This window comes from Bombina bombina, chromosome 10 (assembly GCF_027579735.1).
Source record: "Bombina bombina isolate aBomBom1 chromosome 10, aBomBom1.pri, whole genome shotgun sequence".
NCBI lineage: Eukaryota > Metazoa > Chordata > Amphibia > Anura > Bombinatoridae > Bombina > Bombina bombina.
This window is the reverse complement of record NC_069508.1, coordinates 152,382,106-152,402,124: the sequence shown is the minus strand read 5'-3', so window position 1 is coordinate 152,402,124 and position 20,019 is coordinate 152,382,106. Positions and strand designations below refer to the sequence as shown.

At 41.2% G+C, this 20,019-nt stretch overlaps 1 protein-coding gene across 4 annotated transcripts in view; it reads right to left on the bottom strand.

Moving 5' to 3' along the window:
• The window catches only part of ERI3 (ERI1 exoribonuclease family member 3), a 922,564-nt gene that overhangs the window by 315,336 nt on the left and 587,209 nt on the right, over positions 1-20,019 (bottom strand). For all 4 annotated transcript variants that reach the window (XM_053693395.1, XM_053693393.1, XM_053693394.1 and 1 more), the window contains one exon: positions 12,324-12,423. In XM_053693395.1, coding sequence (XP_053549370.1) covers positions 12,324-12,423 — 100 coding nt within the window. The remainder of the gene's footprint in view (positions 1-12,323; positions 12,424-20,019) is intronic.

Sequence of the window (20,019 nt, the reverse complement as noted above, 5' to 3'; positions counted from 1 at the left end):
GAGTGTTAAGCTTAGTGGTTGAGGTGTCAAGATTGAGTGTCAACTGTAAGCTAAATGGGGCCAGTGAATTGTGTTTCCCAGAACTTCTTCCTTTTTAGGCATAATGACTAACACAAATAACCCAAAATTAAAGAACAGGTGTAGTAGTGGTCAGCAACAGGTCACCAAATTAGGAGTCTAAGCATTGGACAAAGAACTTGGTTCCAAGACGCTGGACCCAGGACTTGAAGCTGGATACAGGGCTTGGAGACAGCATAGCTGTACACTTAGAGGCTGTGGTGCTTGACACAGAACACAAGACGTGGAGGCTGAGGTACTTTGGACGGGAGAATACCCACACCAGGGCCTAGGTCAGGATACACAGGTAGCAATGGTCAGCTAGATTAACAGGTAGTAGTGATCAGCAGGATACACACGTAGCAAAGGTCATCAGGAACAACATGCAGTAGTTACCAGCAGTATATGCAGGTAGCAATGGTCAACAGGAACCACAGGCAGTAGTGACCAGCAGGACATGCAGGTAACAATGATTATCAGGATACACAGGCAGTAGCAACCAGCAGGATACACATGATCTAGACCAAAGAGGCAGGTTCTGTGGCTGAGACAGGATCTGGACATCAGGCAGGCTCTGTGGCTGAGACAGGATCCGGATATCAGGCAGGCTCTGTGGCTGAGACAGGATCTGTGACTGAGACAGGATCTGGATATCAGACAGGCTCTGTGGCTGAGACAGGATCTGGATAAAAGACAGGCTCTGTGGTTGAGACAGGATCTGGATATGAGACAGGATCTGGATATCAGACAGGCTCTGTGGCTGAGACAGGATCTGGATATCAGGCAGACTCCATGGCTGAGACAGGGTCTGGATATCAAGCCAGCTCTATGACTGAGACAGGATCTGGATATCAGTCAGGCTCTGTGGCTGAGACAGGATCTGGATAGGAGACAGGATCTGGATATCAGGCAGGCTCTGTGGCTGAGACAGGATCTGGATATCAGGCCTGCTCTGTGGCTGAGACAGGATCTGGATATCAGGCAGGCTCTGTGGCTGAGACAGGATCTGGATATCAGGCCTGCTCTGTGGCTGAGACAGGATCTGGATATCAGGCAGGCTCTGTGGCTGAGACAGGATCTGGATATCAGGCCTGCTCTGTGGCTGAAACAGGATCTGGATATCAGGCAGGCTCTGTGGCTGAGACAGGATCTGGATATCAGTCAGGCTCTGTGGCTGAGACAGGATCTGGATAGGAGACAGGATCTGGATATCAGACAGGCTCTGTGGCTGAGACAGGATCTGGATACAAGACAGGCTCTGTGGTTGAGACAGGATCTGGATATGAGACAGGATCTGGATATCAGTCAGGCTCTGTGGCTGAGACAGGATCTGGATAGGATACAGGATCTGGATATCAGGCAGGCTCTGTGGCTGAGACAGGATCTGGATATCAGGCCTGCTCTGTGGCTGAGACAGGATCTGGATATCAGGCAGGCTCTGTGGCTTAGACAGGATCTGGATATCAGGCCTGCTCTGTGGCTGAGACAGGATCTGGATATCAGGCAGGCTCTGTGGCTGAGACAGGATCTGGATATCAGGCAGGCTCCATGGCTGAGACAGGATCTGGATATCAGGCCAGCTCTATGACTGAGACAAGATCTGGATATCAGACAGGCTCTGTGACTGAGACAGGATCTGGATAGGAGACAGGATCTGGATAGCAGACAGGCTATGTGGCTGAGACAGGATCTGGATATCAGGCAGGCTCTGTGGCTGAGACAGGATCTGGATATCAGGCCTGTTCTGTGGCTGAGACAGGATCTGGATATCAGACAGGCTCTGTGGCTGAGACAGGATCTGGATATGAGGCCTGCTCTGTGGCTGAGACAGGATCTGGCTACCAGGCAGGTTCTGTGGCTGAGACAGGAACTGGATATGAGGCATGCTCTGTGGCTGAGACAGGGTGTGGATATCAGGCAGGCTATGTGGCTGAGGCAGGATCTGGATATGAGGCCTGCTCTGTGGCTGAGACAGGATATGGAGAGGAGACAGGATCTGGATAGCAGACAGGCTATGTGGCTGAGACAAGATCTGGATATCAGGCAGGCTCTGTGGCTGAGACAGGATCTGGATATCAGGCCTGCTCTGTGGCTGAGACAGGATCTGGATATCAGCCAGGCTCTGTGGCTGAGACAGGATCTGGATATGAGGCCTGCTCTGTGGCTGAGACAGGATCTGGCTATCAGGCAGGCTCTGTGGCTGAGACAGTATCTGGATATGAGGCCTGCTCTGTGGCTGAGACAGGATCTGGATATCAGGCAGGCTATGTGGCTGAGACAGGATCTGGATATGAGGCCTGCTCTGTGGCTGAGACAGGATCTGGATATCAGGCAGGCTATGTGGCTGAGACAGGATCTGGATATCAGGCAGGCTCTGTGGCTGAGACAGGATCTAGATATCAGGCAGGCCCTGTGGCTGAGACAGGATCTGGATATCAGGCAGGTTCTGTGGTTGAGACAGGATATGGATATCAGGCAGGCTCTGCGGCTGAGACAGGATCTGGATACAAGGTCGGCTCTGTGGCTGAGACAGGAGCTGGATACAAGGCAGGCTCTGTGTTTGAGACAGGATCTGGATATCAGACAGGCTCTCTGGGTGAGACAGGATCTGGATATCAGGCCTGCTCTGTGACTGAGACAGGATCTGAATATCAGGCAGGCTCTGTGGCTGAGACATGATCTAGATATCAGACAGGCTCTGTGGCTGAGACAGGATATGGATATCAGGCCGGTTCTGTGGTTGAGACAGGATATGGATATCAGGCAGGTTCTGTGGTTGAGACAGGATCTGGATATCAGGCAGGCTCTGTGGCTGATACATTATCTGGCTATCAGACAGGCTCTGTGGCTGAGACAGGATCTGGATATCAGGCAGGCTCTGTGGCTGAGACAGGATCTGGATATCAGGCAGGCTCTGTGGCTGAGACAGGATCTGGATATCAGGCAGGCTCTGTGGCTGAGGCAGGATCTGGATACCAGGTCAGCTCTGTGACTGAGACAGGATCTGGATACCAGGTCAGCTCTGTGATGGAGACAGGATCTGGATATCAGACAGGCTCTGTGGCTGAGACAGGATCTGGATATCAGACAGGCTCTGTGGCTGACACAGGATCTGGATATCAGACAGGCTCTGTGGCTGAGACAGGATCTGGATATCAGGCAGGCTCTGTGGCTGAGACAGGATCTGGATATCAGACAGGCTCTGTGGCTGAGACAGGATCTGGATATCAGACAGGCTCTGTGGCTGACACAGGATCTGGATATCAGACAGGCTCTGTGGCTGAGACAGGATCTGGATATCAGGCAGGCTCAGTGGTTGAGAAGGGATATGGATATCAGGCAGGCTCTGTGGTTGAGACAGGATCTGGATATCAAGCAGGCTCTGTGGCTGATACAGGATATGGATATCAGGCAGGCTCTGTTGCTGATACATTATCTGGCTATCAGACAGGCTCTGTGGCTGAGACAGGATCTGGATACTACGCTGGCAGACAGGGTCCTACATTGTAATCAAAAAACAAATTCCAGGGCAAGCCATGGATCAGGAAACCAGGTAGCAGTTCAAACAATCAACAAGTACATGGATATCTGCAAGGCACGGTCAGTAAACAAGCTGGGTCAAAAAAAAGCCAAGACTTCAAAGCAGGCAAACAGGCTTCAAGCAAACAGGGGCTCAGAAAAAGAGTGAAGCAATGTCAAGGCAGATAGAACTAAATGCAATTGTCAGGCAGGTGGAGCAAATGAGAACAGCCAGTGCAGACAGGTGGTCACAAAAGATGCCCAGAGTTAGCCAGAGCCATCCAGTGGCTCAAAGAAAAGGAAAAAGGCTGCTAAGCAGGAAACCCATGTTCCTGGTCGTGACAATTCCTGCTTCTCATAAAGCTATACTTAAAGGGATACTGAACCCAATTTTTTTTCAATGATTCAGATATAGTACTGGCTATCAAACCTGTCCTCAGACCTCCCCATCAGGTTTTCAGGATTACCTTGGATGAGAGAAGGTAAAATAACCATGTTTACTAATCAGCTGATTATTTCACCTGTGCTCCAGTTCAGATATCCACAAAATGTGGCCTGTTAGGGAGGCCTGAAGAGAGGTTTAAGCAGGCAGGTGAGATAGAGCATGCAATTTTAAGCAACTTTCTAATTTACTCCTATTATCAATTTTTCTTTGTTCTCTTGGTATTTTTATTTGAAAAAGCAGGAAAGTAAGCTTACAAGCCGGCCCATTTTTGGTTCAGAACCGTGGATAGTGCTTTCTGATTGGTGATTACATTTAGCCACCAATCAGCAAACTGTACCCAGATGCTGAACGAAAGATGGGCCGGCTCATAAGCTTACATTACTGCTTTTTCAAATACAGATACCAAGAGAATGAAGAAAAATTGCTAACAGGAGTAAATTTGAAAGTTGCTTAAAATTGCATGTTGTACCTGAATCATGAAAGAAAAAAATTGGGTACAGTATCCCTTTAATGAGAACTTTAACCAAGAAGCTAAAGAAACACCTTTAGTCGTCTGACTCATACATGGACAAATGTTTTTTTTTCTTTTGTTCTTTCTAAATATTATGTAGGATGAGAACAAATTAAATGCTCTTTAAAATTTAAATAGGACAAAGAAAGTGAACAACAATGTCCTGACTGACAATAAAACAGAGAACATACCTTATCCTAATAGAAAACAAGATAAGGAGTCTTACAAGAAAGATAAATAAAAGAGAAACTCTGCTGGTGAAATGATTGCAAAAGAAACAACACATAAAATAATCAGAATGTTTAAACCATTTATAGGTTCAAAAGATGAGTTTGAAAAACTTTTAAAACCAATAAAGTTCTCAGGAAGAGAAAATCTCTTAACTATTAGACTTAAAATGACTAGATCTAGAACAGAGATGTGGATGTCAAATATCTTATAAGAAACTTGCAGATTATTTTGTAAAATTTCGGAAAACTCTAAGAAACACTAGGAAAAACATGTTAATGGCACTAGGAAAGAGAAAAAAATAGCAACTGGTGATAAAAGTACTTGTTACAGGTTGCCTCGCCTAAAGAAAAGTTCTCAACTAACTATCTACAATTATTCTTACCTGATAATTGAATTTCCTTCTTGGCAGTGAGAGTCCACGAGAATATTTATAACCTATGGGAAACCAATACCCAAGCTGTGGAGTTCACACTGTTCAGATGGTAAAAAAGAAAAAAAAGTCCCAATTATAAGCACCACCTCCGAAAAACTCTTCACCCAATAATATCTCACTGAGACAAGAAAAACATAGGAACACAACTGCTCAACCACTCAACTGAGACCTGAGCCAAAGGCCCAAGTCAAACACCCCGAGCAAAGGAGCCATGTCTGTCTCCCTATATGTCTCTCTGAAATAACTTTCAACCACAACAAGGAGTTCATCCCATCATGAAAAAACAAACAACTCGAACCAACACCGTCTCCTCAAAGATGCGGACACAAAGAGCAAAAGCTCAAACAAACTTTATAAAACCTAGAATCAAATTAGGGAGAGCACAAGCCCAAATGCAAACAGAACAACTGGCAAAAGTAGCCAACCAAGTATCCAAGGTCCAAGAATGACCCCAAACACACAGACCAAATGGTCCATCTTCAGCACCTCCTGAAGACAAGAGAAATAGGCTTAGAGACAAAACTCCACACTAATAAGATAGCACTGAACTTATCAGTGCACAGAACCAGAAATAGGCCAGCTGACCTCAAAGAGAGAAACATTTAGGTAGAGAACATCTCTCAACCACTTAACCTCCAGGCAGTTAACTGCAGAGTATCAAGATCCTCATAAAATAATGGACCCTAATACAACAAATCCTGGCAAAGAGGCAGTCGACGGGGAGGAGTAGATGACATTCTCACTAAGTCAGCATACCAAAACCTACATGGCCATGCAGGAGCAATCAAAATAGTTGGAATTCCTTCCTTTTTGATCCAAGCTACCACTCGGAGAAGAAGAACTATAGGAAGAAACAGATACACCAAGTTGTATTTCCATGGAAACACAAGCACGTCCACTAGCTCTGCCTTAGGATCCCTAGTCCTAGCACCATACTTCAGAAGCTTGACATTGAATAGGGAAGCCATCAAATCTATGTCTGGAACATCTACTGGTTATTTCCAGGAACACCTCATGATTTAAAGACCACACCTCTGAATGGAAAGTTTGCCAATTCAACAAATCTACTTCCCAATGTTTCACCCCTGGTATATGCAAAGCCGAAAGATGACATTGGTTTCTTTCTGCCCACCGCAGGATGCAAGACACCTCCTGCATCGCTAAAGGGCTCCTTGCACCTCCCTGAAGGTTGATATAGGCTACTAATGTAATGCTATCCAAATGTAATTGGATAAATAAAAAAGATGTTAAATGAGGCCACTCTAAGAGTGCAGTTTAAATAGCTCTCAACTCCAGAACATTGATAGGAAGAGACACTTCCTCTTGATCATAAAAACTTTAAGAGAACCACAAGAGGCAACCCAGCCAGATGGACACAAATCTACTGAGATAACGACCCAGGAAGGACAACGGAAACTAAGTCCTAAACGAACTGCCGAGGAGAGCCACAAGTTAAGACTTTCCTTCGTCTGGTCATCTAAATAAACGACTTGCGACAGGTCTGAATGATCCCCATTTCACTGTCTATGCATGCACAATTGAAGGAGATGCAGATGAAACCAAGCAAATGGTACAGTGTCAGATGTAGCCATCGTGCGATCTACCACCTCTATGCATGAGCCACTGACGAATGGACTTCGTCAGAAGCAGGGAACATGCCCTCTGAAGTGTTTCCCTGTGCATATCAGAGAGATAGAGACTCATGTTGCCTGCAAACAAACCCTTGCAGATTGCACAAGGGAACTCTTCTCCAGGTTAGTCCTCCAACCATGAGCTCAGAAAAACAAGATAATTTTCTGCGTGTGATCTTGAGCCACCCGCAAGGACGTAGCCGGAACCAAAATAACCTCCAGTTTAGACGCTACTGCAATCCCCTGGGGACGAACAAATAGCTCCCAGCACCTTAGTGAGAAGGAGCCATAGCCAATCCTACTGGAAGCACCACAAACTGGTAATGCCTATTTAGTACGGCAAATTGCAAGAAACTAAAGTAATCCCTATGCATGGGGATATGAAGGAACGGACTCTTTAAAGTAATGGTAGACATAGATTGAACCTCCTGAGCTAGGAGAAGAAAGGCCTTTAACGATTCCACATTAAAGAGTGGAACTTGTACAGATCTGTTAAAATCCTTCAAGTCCAGAATAGTACGGAAAACTCCCTCTCCTTTAAGAACTACATAGAGGATAGAGTAAAAACCTCTCCCCCTCTCCGGACTATAGCTCCCATATCCAGAATATCTTCCACGCCAGGAAAGAGAGCCGCCCTTCTTATGGGATCCTCTAGAACCCTAGATGCGTTATCATCCGGTCGCGATAGAAGCCACAGAGACTTACACTTCCTCTTTATTAGACAAAAGGCCATGAAAGAGTGGACAACTTAACAATAATAGGTCTGTCATTTAGTGTGAAACCGCATTATCAAACAGGGGATAAATTATACTGCAAAGAGGCATGAGAAACACAGCATAGATTTTTATGGATATAAAATCCCCAGCTCTCCTGAGCCAATCCATAATAAACTTATTTTCTTTGTTACAGAGCACCTCACTCTGCCTTCCTCCATGATACAAGGCAAAGAACTACTGGAGGGTAGGGGAAGTGGGAGGGATATTTATAGTCTTGTTTGGGGTGTCTTTGCCTCCTCCTGGTGGCCAGGAATAGTAATTCCCATAGGATATAAATATTCTCGTGGACTCTCACTGTCAATAGAAGGAAACAGATTATGAATCAAGAGTTCAGTCTCTGGGCCGTTAAATTGATAAGCCTGAGATGCATGATCAAGCTGAAGCAATCAGTATTAGTGATTAGCAAAAGTGCTAGATCAGTGTTCTTCAAACTACGGGTTGGGACCCATTACTGGGTCACAACTCTATGTTTACTGGGTTGTGACTTGTATGTTTGTTGTAGGAATGTGTGTGTTTTGTAGGAGAGTGTGTGGTGAGCATGTATGTGTGTGTTGTATGAGAGCGAGTGTGTGTTGTATGAGAGTGTTTGGTGTGTGTATAGTATGAAAATGTGTGATGTGGGATATATTAGAGTGTGTGTTGTGTGTTGTATGAAAGTGTGAGTTGTTTGAAAGTGTGAGGGGTGTGTGTGTGTTGTATAAGAGTGTGTGTGGTGCATGTGTGTCATGCATTAGAGTGTGTGTGTGTGTTGTATGAGCGTGTGTATGTGGTATTACCTGTTACAAACAGTTTTACGTTTGACTACAATCAGGAATAAAGTACACACACATTTTAGTCACTTTGCCAAAAACTTCAGCTATCTTGTTGTATATTACTTCAGAAATGTTCAGACCAAGCAAATGTATATACGCAAAATTAAGCAACTCACAAGTGCTGGAGCATCTCAGTTGTCCAGCTAACTGAAACTAGTTGACTCTCCACTCCTACAGGGGGAAGACGCAAAAACACATAGCCCAGAACAGCTAAAACTTCATATAGTAATAGTGCGAAATCAAATACACTTACAAAAAAGTTGCACTTAAGAAGGTGCTAAAACTGCAGGCCGGAACTTCACAGCCACCCGGCAGACTGTTCACTCCGGTAGATACAGGAACTTATCCCAAGGAAATGAGAATCTTGCTGTGTACTCCATCTAGAGATCAGAGTGTGCTAAATTATTTAGTAAGGGGCCAGTTCCCACGACACCTGTGACAGACTAATACAACAGGAGGCTAATGATAAACTCCCACAGGAGAATTAAATTCACTGCCTAAGTACTCTAATATTCCCCTATACAGTAGGTAAATCCAGGGTTCCTTATGGGGAGAAAGGGTCTCACATAGGTCTGAGAACCCCTTTTCACAAAGAAACTGGAGCAGTTTCCTCCTGAGAGGCAAAGATAAGACTGGGATACCAGAGAGGTAAGAGGGGTTAAAAGCTTGTGGAATGTTGTGTAGCTTTGTCTCCTACTAGTGGCCAGGAGTTTAATCCCAGTAGTAATGGCTAGTGGACTCTCACTAACATATGAAGGAAATAGCGTTTTCATTATTATTGTGTTATAGGGAACTGATTAACATCTGATGGATATATGTTACACGTGTTATCTATTTGGTTATTACATGGATCATTTTCTTCATCAGTCTCCATTATCATTGTGAGGTGGAGGGAGTAGTTTGGTAAGTCAAATTATCTATTTTACGCCTCCTACTTGGTGGGGAACTTATATGTGGTATATAACGCTGATAAAGCCCTAAAATGTTACTCTTATCTGTTAGCTGAATAAAAGGTTTTCTTCCATTTTTGTATGCTGATGGTAAATACAGGGACTATAAAAAAATTAAAAATTACCTGTGACATACATAAGGCTATCCTAAGAAAACAGTAACATGTAATATTGGTAGACTTGATGGGACATGAATAAGAAAACAGTAATATATAACAAGGGTAGATTTGATGGGCATTTTTGGTTCTTATCTAACATTTCTATGTTTACTTTCACTTTTTCTTTTATATTATGTTACTGGGTATTGGTGAAGCCCAGAAAGTTAGCTGTTTAATTCTCATGGACTGTCTGTTGGTGTTAAATTGGGAGATTACTCTCTTTCAGTCAAGTGAGGACTTTATACCATGTGATATGGAGACTACTGGGGCAAAGGTCCACAGGGCAACAACATGCGTCACAACTTATGAGAGGCTTTAATACAAATATTATTATTAGTTATTTGTATACAGCACCAACAGATTCCGCAGCGCTATAAACATAGGCGGTATTCAAGGAAACATTTATAGGGATCAAATGGGTAGAGGGCCCTGCCGAGAGTCGCACTGTTGTAGTCAGCTCTTAAGAAGGTGATCTACAAACAGCTGGGCTCTTAGGATTACATACTAAGGGGGTTCAAGGGGATAGCAATGGAGGAGAAGAACTGGTATAAAGAAAGGTTAGTGTAGGTTGTATGCATCCCTGAACAGTAGAGTCTTTAGGGAGTGCTTGAAGCTTTCAAAACTAGGGGAGAATCTTGTGGAGCGAGGCAGAGAGTTCCACAAGATGGGAGCCAGTCTGGAGAAGTCCTGTAAATGGGAATTTGAGGAGGTGATAAGAGAGGAGGAGAGAAGGTCATAAGCAGAGTGATGGGGATGGGAGGGAGAGTATCTGGAGACAAGGTCTGAGATATAGGGGGGAGCAGTGAAGTTGAGGGCTTTATATGTCAGAGTGAGAATTTTGTGTTTAATCCTGGAGGCAAGAGGAAGCCAGTGAAGGGATTGGCAGAGAGGTGCAGTAGATGAAGAGCGACGTGTAAGGAAGACAAGCCTGGCAGAGGCATTCATTATGGATTGTAAAGGAGCTAGGTGGCAGCTAGGGAGACCAGAGAGGACAGAATTTCAGTAGTTGAGGCAGGAAAGGATGAGAGAGTGGATTAAAATCTTAGTTGTGTCTTGTGTAAGGAAATGTCTAATTTTTTTTTTCTAATTTTTTTTTTTTAATGTGGAAGTGGCAGGCTTTAGCCAAGGACTGAATGTGAGGAGTGAAAGAAAGATCTGAGTCAAGTGTCACCCCAAGACAGTGGGCACTCGGGGTAGGAGTTATGATGGAATTGTCGACAGTTATAGAGAGATTGGGGGTGGATATTTTGGAAGAAGGGGGGAAAATAAGGAGCTCAGTTTTGGAGAGATTTAGCTTGAGGTAGTGAGAGGACACACAGGAAGAGATGTGAGAAAGACAGTTAGTGACACGGGTTAGTAAGGAAGGAATTAGGTTTGGTGCAGAGAGGTAGATTTGGGTGTCGTCTGCATACAAATGATATTGGAATACTCTTGAAATAAGTATTGAGCTAATTGTGCTATTGCTGGCATTAGCTGGGCCTATAAAAAAACATGCCTCATGCCAGCCGAAAGTACTCCTACATATTACCCAGCTTTCCCAGACCCCGGAAGAGTTTTTACTTGCATTATAGTAGGCAAAGTTCTATAAATTTAACATGCTCATGAAAAGAGTCAAGTTTAAGCTATGCAGATCAACAGGAATTCTCATGCTCTACCAGCAGAAAAATAAAATCCTCTATTAATATGGCGTCTGTGCAATATTTGCTTAGAAAGTTTCGCCCACATTAAAATAGAAGCACAAATGATTGTGCACATCTGTAAAACTATTCTCCTTATTTAATAAATGCACCATGAACAAAGGCGATGTTCTTAAACTGCTTGTGGAAATAAAGACAAAACAATACTTGTAAAATCAAATGGAAAACTTAACACAAAATTACAAGTGTGGCAGCATATTTTATGAACGAAAGCAATTCCTACCACAGACTTCAGGCAATGCTCCTTCAGGCCATCCGCACACGCCAGTAAAATGAATGCCCACTCAAAGCGAAAACCAAATTTTAATGCAACTCCTGTCAATAACTCTCGGAGAGCCATCCCTCAGAAACGTCTTACTAATTAAATGCTGCTGAGATTTAAATAATTCATCTCCTTAACATGTATTGATTGGAAAGTTTTGTGGTTAGAGGCTGAGAACATAATTAACCCCTTCTCCCATAACTAATGCAGGCTGCACAAAAAGCATAAGAGGAAATCTAAAGACATTTTCCTAAAACATAACTATTAAACAATCCAAACAGGCAAAAAGTGAATCTTTCCCATAGAAGAATCATTATCCTACGCCTGCCCTGCACTGTCAGAACATCATAATTCTACTGGTCACATTATAAGAACAGCAACACATGATGTAACATATAACAAGAAATTTGCTGTCTCTGGCAAAACATAACAAACCACCCACAAGCAATAGAAGTGTCTGTAATTTCCTTCAGCACACGTTGCTCCATATACTGGAAGACAGGACACAAGTTCTTTATAAGGCAGGAAGACAGTGACTTTACTACACAGTGCAATGTGCTGCTAAATAATGATGTTATGGCGGGAGCAGGGAACATGTTGCTGAAGAACTTGAGGAGGACACATTCTCCTCACATAAACAAACGGTTCCCATAGGAACTTGCCATTAATCAGGCTGTGGCATGCCCAACTCATGAAAGCTGACAAGCCGTTGGGTGTTGGTACAAATATGTAACGTTATACAGGATGTTTCTGGTGCTGTTTTGGATTAGCCTTTTTAGCAATAAGCCCCAAGCAGATTTGTTGTGGTGACCCCCAGCAATACACAAGATATAGCACTTACCTATGCCGCTGTGAGGCCGCCCTATGTGCTGCAGGCTCATACCCTTGTTCATGTCTAGAAGTCCATTCTTTGGCCAAGTGCCAATAGCGAAGCTGTATGCCTAAGGACAAAACATACAGACAGAATGTGGGGTCAGAACTATAAGAACTAGAGACTTGGTGCTAATGAGTGAGGTACAATGCTTATCTCCCTATGTGTATTATTAAATAACTACTAAGCTGGCAGAAGCATTTAGCTTGGTGTTTAATGTAGCAGTAGCTGGTATCCCTAGCCGAGCTACAATGGATGTAGCAGAACTTAATGGTAAAGAGATGAAGGCACTTCACCAACGTATTTAGCATTTCATGATACTTTATAGGGAGGTGCCTTTAATTACAATGTTCTCTCTTTCAACTATACTGAAAACACTAAATGGTGTACTTGTTAAATCAGTGTTTATTTACACAGGAGCCAGAAGGAGATAGTGGAAACTGCTTTGTGGACAGGAGGAAACTCTGGAGCATTTTTGTTACACTGTATGACTGCTGTGAAATTGTCAAGTCAGTCACAATGTGTAAGCGTGCAATCATTATGTCTAAGTGTGCAATCATTAGCCTTGTACTAGACGTCTCTAGTGTCTTCACAAAAAGAACATACAAAATAAACATATCTTACAATGAGCAGAATCGCAACCACCTATCACATTACAAACTGTGGCAGTGCATATAAAATGTTCTTGTGCACAAATGTAAGAATCAGATATAAATTGTACAAGACACGTGTAAAATCTGCAGGGGGTTGCACTCGTGAGAATGCCAAAGCAAGGTGTACATTAAAGGAATCATATGGTAAATGTGCAACACAAAAGAAAAAACCCTGGGACAAAGCCATACTCAATGCAGGAACTCATAAGGCTGAAAACTAAAAACTCTTCACAGATGAGATAAATAACTTTACAAACCTCAAATTTATCTTTTAAAAACTGTGAAGACAAAATCTTTATGGGCTGGAATACTCTGCACCTCACCCCTGAGGAGTTATCAGCTGCTTTAGTAGCACACTTTGACCGGGAGGTTCATAAGCACCAAGGGATAAGATTCACATATACAGATGTGAACCCTGTCCACACTGCTGGTCATGTATAGGGTCCATTGCCTGAAATGGCAGCTCTTGTGCAAGTTATTAAGGTCTAAGCATATCTCTGTTTTGTTTTGCCAAATGTGTGACTAGAATTAGTTCATTATTATAAGAATAAAATATTACATTGCTATAGTCTGAGATATAAAATAGTCTTAGCTGAACACAAACATAGGTAGAAAAATATCACTTTAGTTTACTAAACAGTGGTTACTAGTCCATTCAATGTTGAAGATAGGAAAAAGTCCAATGTTTTACTCATTGGCTGCAATTTCTTAGTTGTCCAGGACTAGTAGACATTTCAAGCCATATATATGCCCCAATATATAAGCCCCAACCTGGAACTTGACCTATATTTGTGACTCAGGCTCTAAGAAGTTATGCTAGAGTGCTAACCTTGCATGGAAACATATATATATATATATATATATATATATATACATACACGATAATGCACTTGCAGCATATCATGATGCAAAAGACAAAGCAATTAAATGGTTATTTAATTTTAATTATGTTATACTTCTCCCAAATAAAGAACACTCAGTGGTTCTTCTCATAATTACAGATTCTGCTCTGTCTTTGCGTTAAGGGCAGGACATTGGATGGGTAGTGTAGTAATATGGGGCCACAGACAAGGTGCACAAAGAACTGTAACCCAATGAACACCAATATATATAGCAGGAATCCAATCTATCTAAACGTACATCTTTCTAAGTAATATCTAATATATACAATTTAGCTTCATCTATAGTAAGCCACCCCCCCCCCGGCCCTTTGTCTATACAAACTATATAAGGTATTTTATCTCACTCCAGAGGCCTTAATCTAGAACATATCATCTAGCTAGGAAACATAAGGAGTTAAACATAAAACAAAACTTTTTTGATCAGTATCTTATGCCCTGTAGTAGAATATCTACATTGTAGTGCAAGGGCACATATGATAGCAATCTCAAATATTCAAAAGACAAACTACTGATTCAAGGGCTGGTGTTTAAGATAGGATTCAGTTTATGCTTATAGAAGGTCATGACTGGACTTTATTTTCACATAAGAACTAGATTAGAATTTATGATCATGCAAGATCAGGGTTTGATTTTATAGTCATTTAAGATCAAGGTGAGATTTTATGTTCATTTGGGATATGTTATTGTCTCAAGATAAGAATGTGGTTTAACAGTCAAGGAAAGAAAGAACTGAAATTAATGGCTAAGGATGGTCAAAATTGAAAATTCTAAAAACTAAGCTGTTCAATGAAGGTAAGAACAGATTAGTTTTATGGAATGTCAGGAAGGAAATGTATAAACATTTACAGTTGGGATATGGTGTTATGGGATATGGAAGGTGATCGAAAATGGCATTTATAATCATGAAAGGGAATTTCACTGCGCTTTATTGTTATGGAATGTTATGAAGATGGGAATCTACAAGTATGAAGATTTGACAAGAATCCCTAAGCTATGTTTGACACATATTTGTTGTGATAGAAGTTTCCTAAGGGTATACTTATATTTGTGTTGATTATCTGGTTCCTGGTTACTCTTGCCTAGTGATTCTGTTACAGTTGTTCCTCATTGACCATTTGGTTTGTATCAGACTACCCTCTTGACATTATAACTTGGTAACTATGTACTCTTTATGTTTTGACCTTGGCCTATCTGACTGCATTCTTGTCAAGACTTCCTTTTTGTCATGCCAAATAACCAACCAATGTTTCTTAAATTATCTGGCGCACTAAAGGCTGTGGTTCACTTCCAAAGCTCCATCCAGAGTACTGGGCTATAGTGTTAAGATTATTAATCATCTTTTAGGCCCATCACCTGGACTTTCATTTACTTTTGCGACATGTCAATACAGAGAGAATAATGAACCCTGCTGAGTTAGTCCACACATTGGCCCATCAGGTACAGAGAAACAGCTACTGGGTACTACACAATGGCAGTCCATGAAAATAGGAAGCTATAACAGCTAAGCTCACTCACTGGTACAGCCCAAACCATCAAAGATCTCTCCTGTATCTGTATTTGACTAATATGGACTCCTCAGCCAATGTAGCTTAAACATTAGGAACCAGCCACAGCTATTTTCCTCTTTGCAGGTTTAAACATATTTATAAAGCAAGAGCACTCATGTGGGTGCCACCTTTATAAGAAAAAAATCTACTACCCATAACAATGCTACATTTTTTTATAAATTCTTATTGGAGCTGTTGCAGCAGAACTTTCCCTTCTGGATCTACCCCAGGACTCACTTCTCATTGCCTAATATGCTGTGGAGTTCTGAACATTGGCCTTACAGACAGTAGACTAAAAGAGGTTTTAAGTTATCATTTTGTAAGGGATTGTCTGATCTCATCAAAGAATATTCAATTTACATAGATGTCCCTGACCCACTCAAATCCTTAATTAACATCTGTAATTGTTTGGAACCCTGTTATAAATAGAGAAAAAAAGGCCACCAGCTTCATCTAATAAAATACCTACTCACATGGCTCCTCTATGGAAGAATCATTGGAAGTGGGTATCAATAAACTGTTAAATATATCACCAATATTATAAATATGTAGGATTTTATTTTTGTCAAAGTAGTCATCTGCTAAAACTGTCCTACAAGGCTAGAAAAATGCACTGTTTTGTAAAGAGAGGAGGAGTTTTGATGAACATTTCTACATATCAAAATCAACTCAATACGATTTTACTACCAGTAACCCCAGCAGTGCATGTCAAAACTTTATTTAATTTTAAAGTAGCCTGAATATTTATGGACCTTTCCTCTGCCAGGTGTAAAAAGAAATGGGCTATGAAAGCTTCCAATCATAGTGTCTGGCTTAATAGAGATTGAGATCCAGCCTATCAAAGTATTTGTAAGGGCACTGCACTCCAAAACACTGTGCTTTAACTTAATTGCTTCTCTGAACCTGATAGTCAAATGAACAATCCTATTTTTCTTTTGTCCTCAGAACTAATGCTTACAACTATGCAACTTCAATTTCCACGTGTCCCTCCTCCATCTTGTAGGTCAGAATTTTTTTTTTCTAGATATCCTCCCCCTCCTTTCACTGTGAAAATTCAAATTACTCCTGGGTTCCTGCACAAGATGCTTGGGATCTAGATAATCCACTGTGCCAATCCTATGAAACCAATTTAGGTCGCCAAAAATCCCTTTCAGAGGGACCACTATTATTTTTACTGAAGCATTACTTTTCCTACAGCTTGTAGTTTTCTTACACTTTTAAAAAGGTGGTTTGGTGTCTATTTACACAAGTTTTGAATGATTGGCACTTGATTGTTGTGATGAATTAATAAGATTTGCTATTATTTTTGCTGATAATCTTGTGTCTGACCTCTGATATGTTTCCCGACTTCTCCCTTGCCCATTGATTCTGTTCAAGTTTCCCCTGTTGTAATTGCCATGAGGACTTTACCAACTGTGAGTCTAGTTCAATGCTCTAGCTAGAGTGTAGAGCTAATGTATTTAAAATCATTTGGGTACTTCCTCTGGACAACTGGTTTTCAGGCCTTCCTAACCGGCCAGATTTTCAGGATTAATTTAGGTGAGAGTAGATAAAATAACCATGTTTACTAATCAGCTGATTGTTTCACCTCTGCTCCAGTTCAGATATCCTCAAAATCTGTCCTGCTAAGGAGGCCTGAGGAGAGCGTTGAAAACCAGTGTTCTGGACTGACATTTGTTTCTAACACTTACAGAAGGTCAGAATGGGAGCTGAAACAGATATTAACCAATAAATACATTTTACAAGCATAGTGTTGAGGTTATTATCTGTCTCCTTCTAGTCATGTGTACGCCATCTTGAAATCTAGCTTTCACTGCATTCCAGTGGTGACCTGTTTGCACAAGTGCAGGAACTCTTCTTCATATGAAACCATAATTAGAGGGAGGTGCATGGAATATAGTGTTTAATGTCCGTTTGCGGTCACAAAGATTCAGAAGTTTATTGTTTGTGAAGTAAAGAGTTATGCATGGCTAAAATGAAGTTTTAATAGAATTGCATATTGTTAAGTTTACTATATCCACATATGATGCCCAGTTTCATTGTTAACATGATTTACAACGTATCCCAACTTTATTATAGTATCTGGCTGTTAAAATGTGCTTAGTACTTGTTTAACTGATGTCATTGACTTATAATGTTGCTTTTTATAGAACGCAAGAAAGCATTACTGTTAGGCATACCCACAGATCTTACACCATATCCTGCAGATACAATGTAGTATTATTATTATTGTTTATTTATAAAACGCCGACATTTTATTTATTATTACTAATAATGTTCAACAAACTGGTATCCATCAAATTCAGCTATCCAAAGTAGGACTGTACACACACATGCCGCATTTGAACACATTTGTTACAGTGCGTTCGCAATATTATACACGTTCAGAACAGCGAGAACTTATATCTGCAAAATATAAAGAAAACTAGAGTCACGACTACTGTCTTCTATGAAATCTTAATATAACGAACACAAAATCTAAAAAAAACGCAAAAGCAAAACCACAATTTTTAAAAACACAACAATAATTACAATAAATATTCTAGCATTATACAATAAAATACATAGAAATAAAACATTGTATATGCATGTAAAAAATACCCACAATCCCCCAGCTCCTATAGATTTAGTAGGAAGTTTTTTTGTCACTATTAACCATGGAGATCGCAGACATGATGAACATATAGGCGCTTGTGGGAGTTTAATGAGTCTTTCATGGGATTAACCTGTATTAATGGGAAACATTGCCGTGAGTTTGCAATATTCAAAGCATTGTCCTCCATCTTGGATGTATCTTTTCAGCCATTTCAGTGGCTAGAATTACCATTGCGAGAAATCTAGTGAATGTACAGTGAAACTTCATTTACATAAGCATTATTTAAATTGTTACTACACAGCGGTCCCCCCTGCGCCAAGATCGCAGATAACTGGTAATGTGGGTGGACGTTTGCTAAAGCTACAATCCCCATTAGTTCCTATGGGAGACATCGCCACTCAGAGAGGGTGAGCCCACAGATTGCAACTGACAACAATAAAACTATTATTAAGGGATCCATATTGCAATCTTTATTGCCAGTAAGATGTTGTTAAGGTATGAAACTATTAGAAGGCAGTCTCGCCAGGAGGCGATATACTATACTTAACTGTCGCAATATTTCTCTGACACTGGCGGAATGTTGAAAGAAGCGTCACCACCTGAAGGTGTAATCTAAATTACAATTTACATGTGTCAACTGAAACTCAGCTTCTTTTGTTACAATATAATACATGAATAATACACCTATAGGAGCGGGGGGGGGGGGTATATTGTGCTGTGTCTTGTATGTATTACACTGTACGATACAATAATGTGTAACATGTTTATAACTTTTGGCGGGTTATTTTCTTTTTAGGAAGCTTTTGTGTACAGGAAATTAATATCCCATAGAATACAGTAGCTGAAGCTTTTTCCTTTTGCTAAAGTGCATTTTTTTAAGCTTTGCACTTTGTAAAACAGGTTTTTGGGAACTGACAGCTTTTTTAATATTGTATTTTCATAGCCGCTATAAATTTTCACTGTACTGTACGTTTTAACTCTAATATCGGAACTGTACTGTACCAAATGTGTTGTATATTAATAAGACGTTTGTTACAGTGTCGCTGCAATATTAGAAATAAACCAGTTCAGTACAGTGTAAACTTAGCGTGATACTTTTCTATTACAGTCACACTATAACAAATGTGTCATTAAAATAGAACATGCTTGGTATAGTGCAATTATAGCGAGAGTGGAATGGGCATTTCTTGAAGATCTGTCAATTCTTCTAACAGTGGGCCCTTAGTCTTGTATACAATGAGAGATAAGGAGGGAATTATGTATTTGTATATATATATATATATATATATATATATATATATATATCTAGAGAGAGAGAGAGAGAGAGAGAGAGAGAGAGAAAGATGACGAGGGTATTGTGTGTGTTATATATATATATATATATATATATAGAGAGAGAGAGAGAGAGAGAGAGAAAGATGACGAGGGTATTGTGTGTGTGTGTGTGTATATATATATATATATATATATATATATAGATAGAGAGAGAAGCTAATGGGGGATATTTATCAAATCGTCAACTATGTTGCATTCGCGGGCGTCAATACACTCGCCAAACATCGTGGGCGCGGATCTGAATACGGGGCGCAATCCGATATACATCGTAGTTTGCGGCGCAAGCGAGGGAACCCCCGCCCCCCGTAGTTTCAGCTCGCAACTCAAGCAAACCAACATACCCCGCCGGCAATTGCTTAAGTGCCGTAAGTCGGATAAACTAGCAATGTCCAGAAATCTGCGTAAGTACAAATTTCTGGAGTCGCCAGTGACTTACGGCATTTTAGAAACTGCCGGTGCCTACAAAACCTGACTAAGTTATTAAATCTCCCGTACTGTCTAACACGCCTCCCAAACATAGCCCGACACGTATACCCCTCTATCCGCTATCCCCCCTCACTCTCCTAATAATAAATGTATTAACACCTAATCCGCCGCTCCCGGACCCTGCCGCACCTAATAAGTTATTAACCC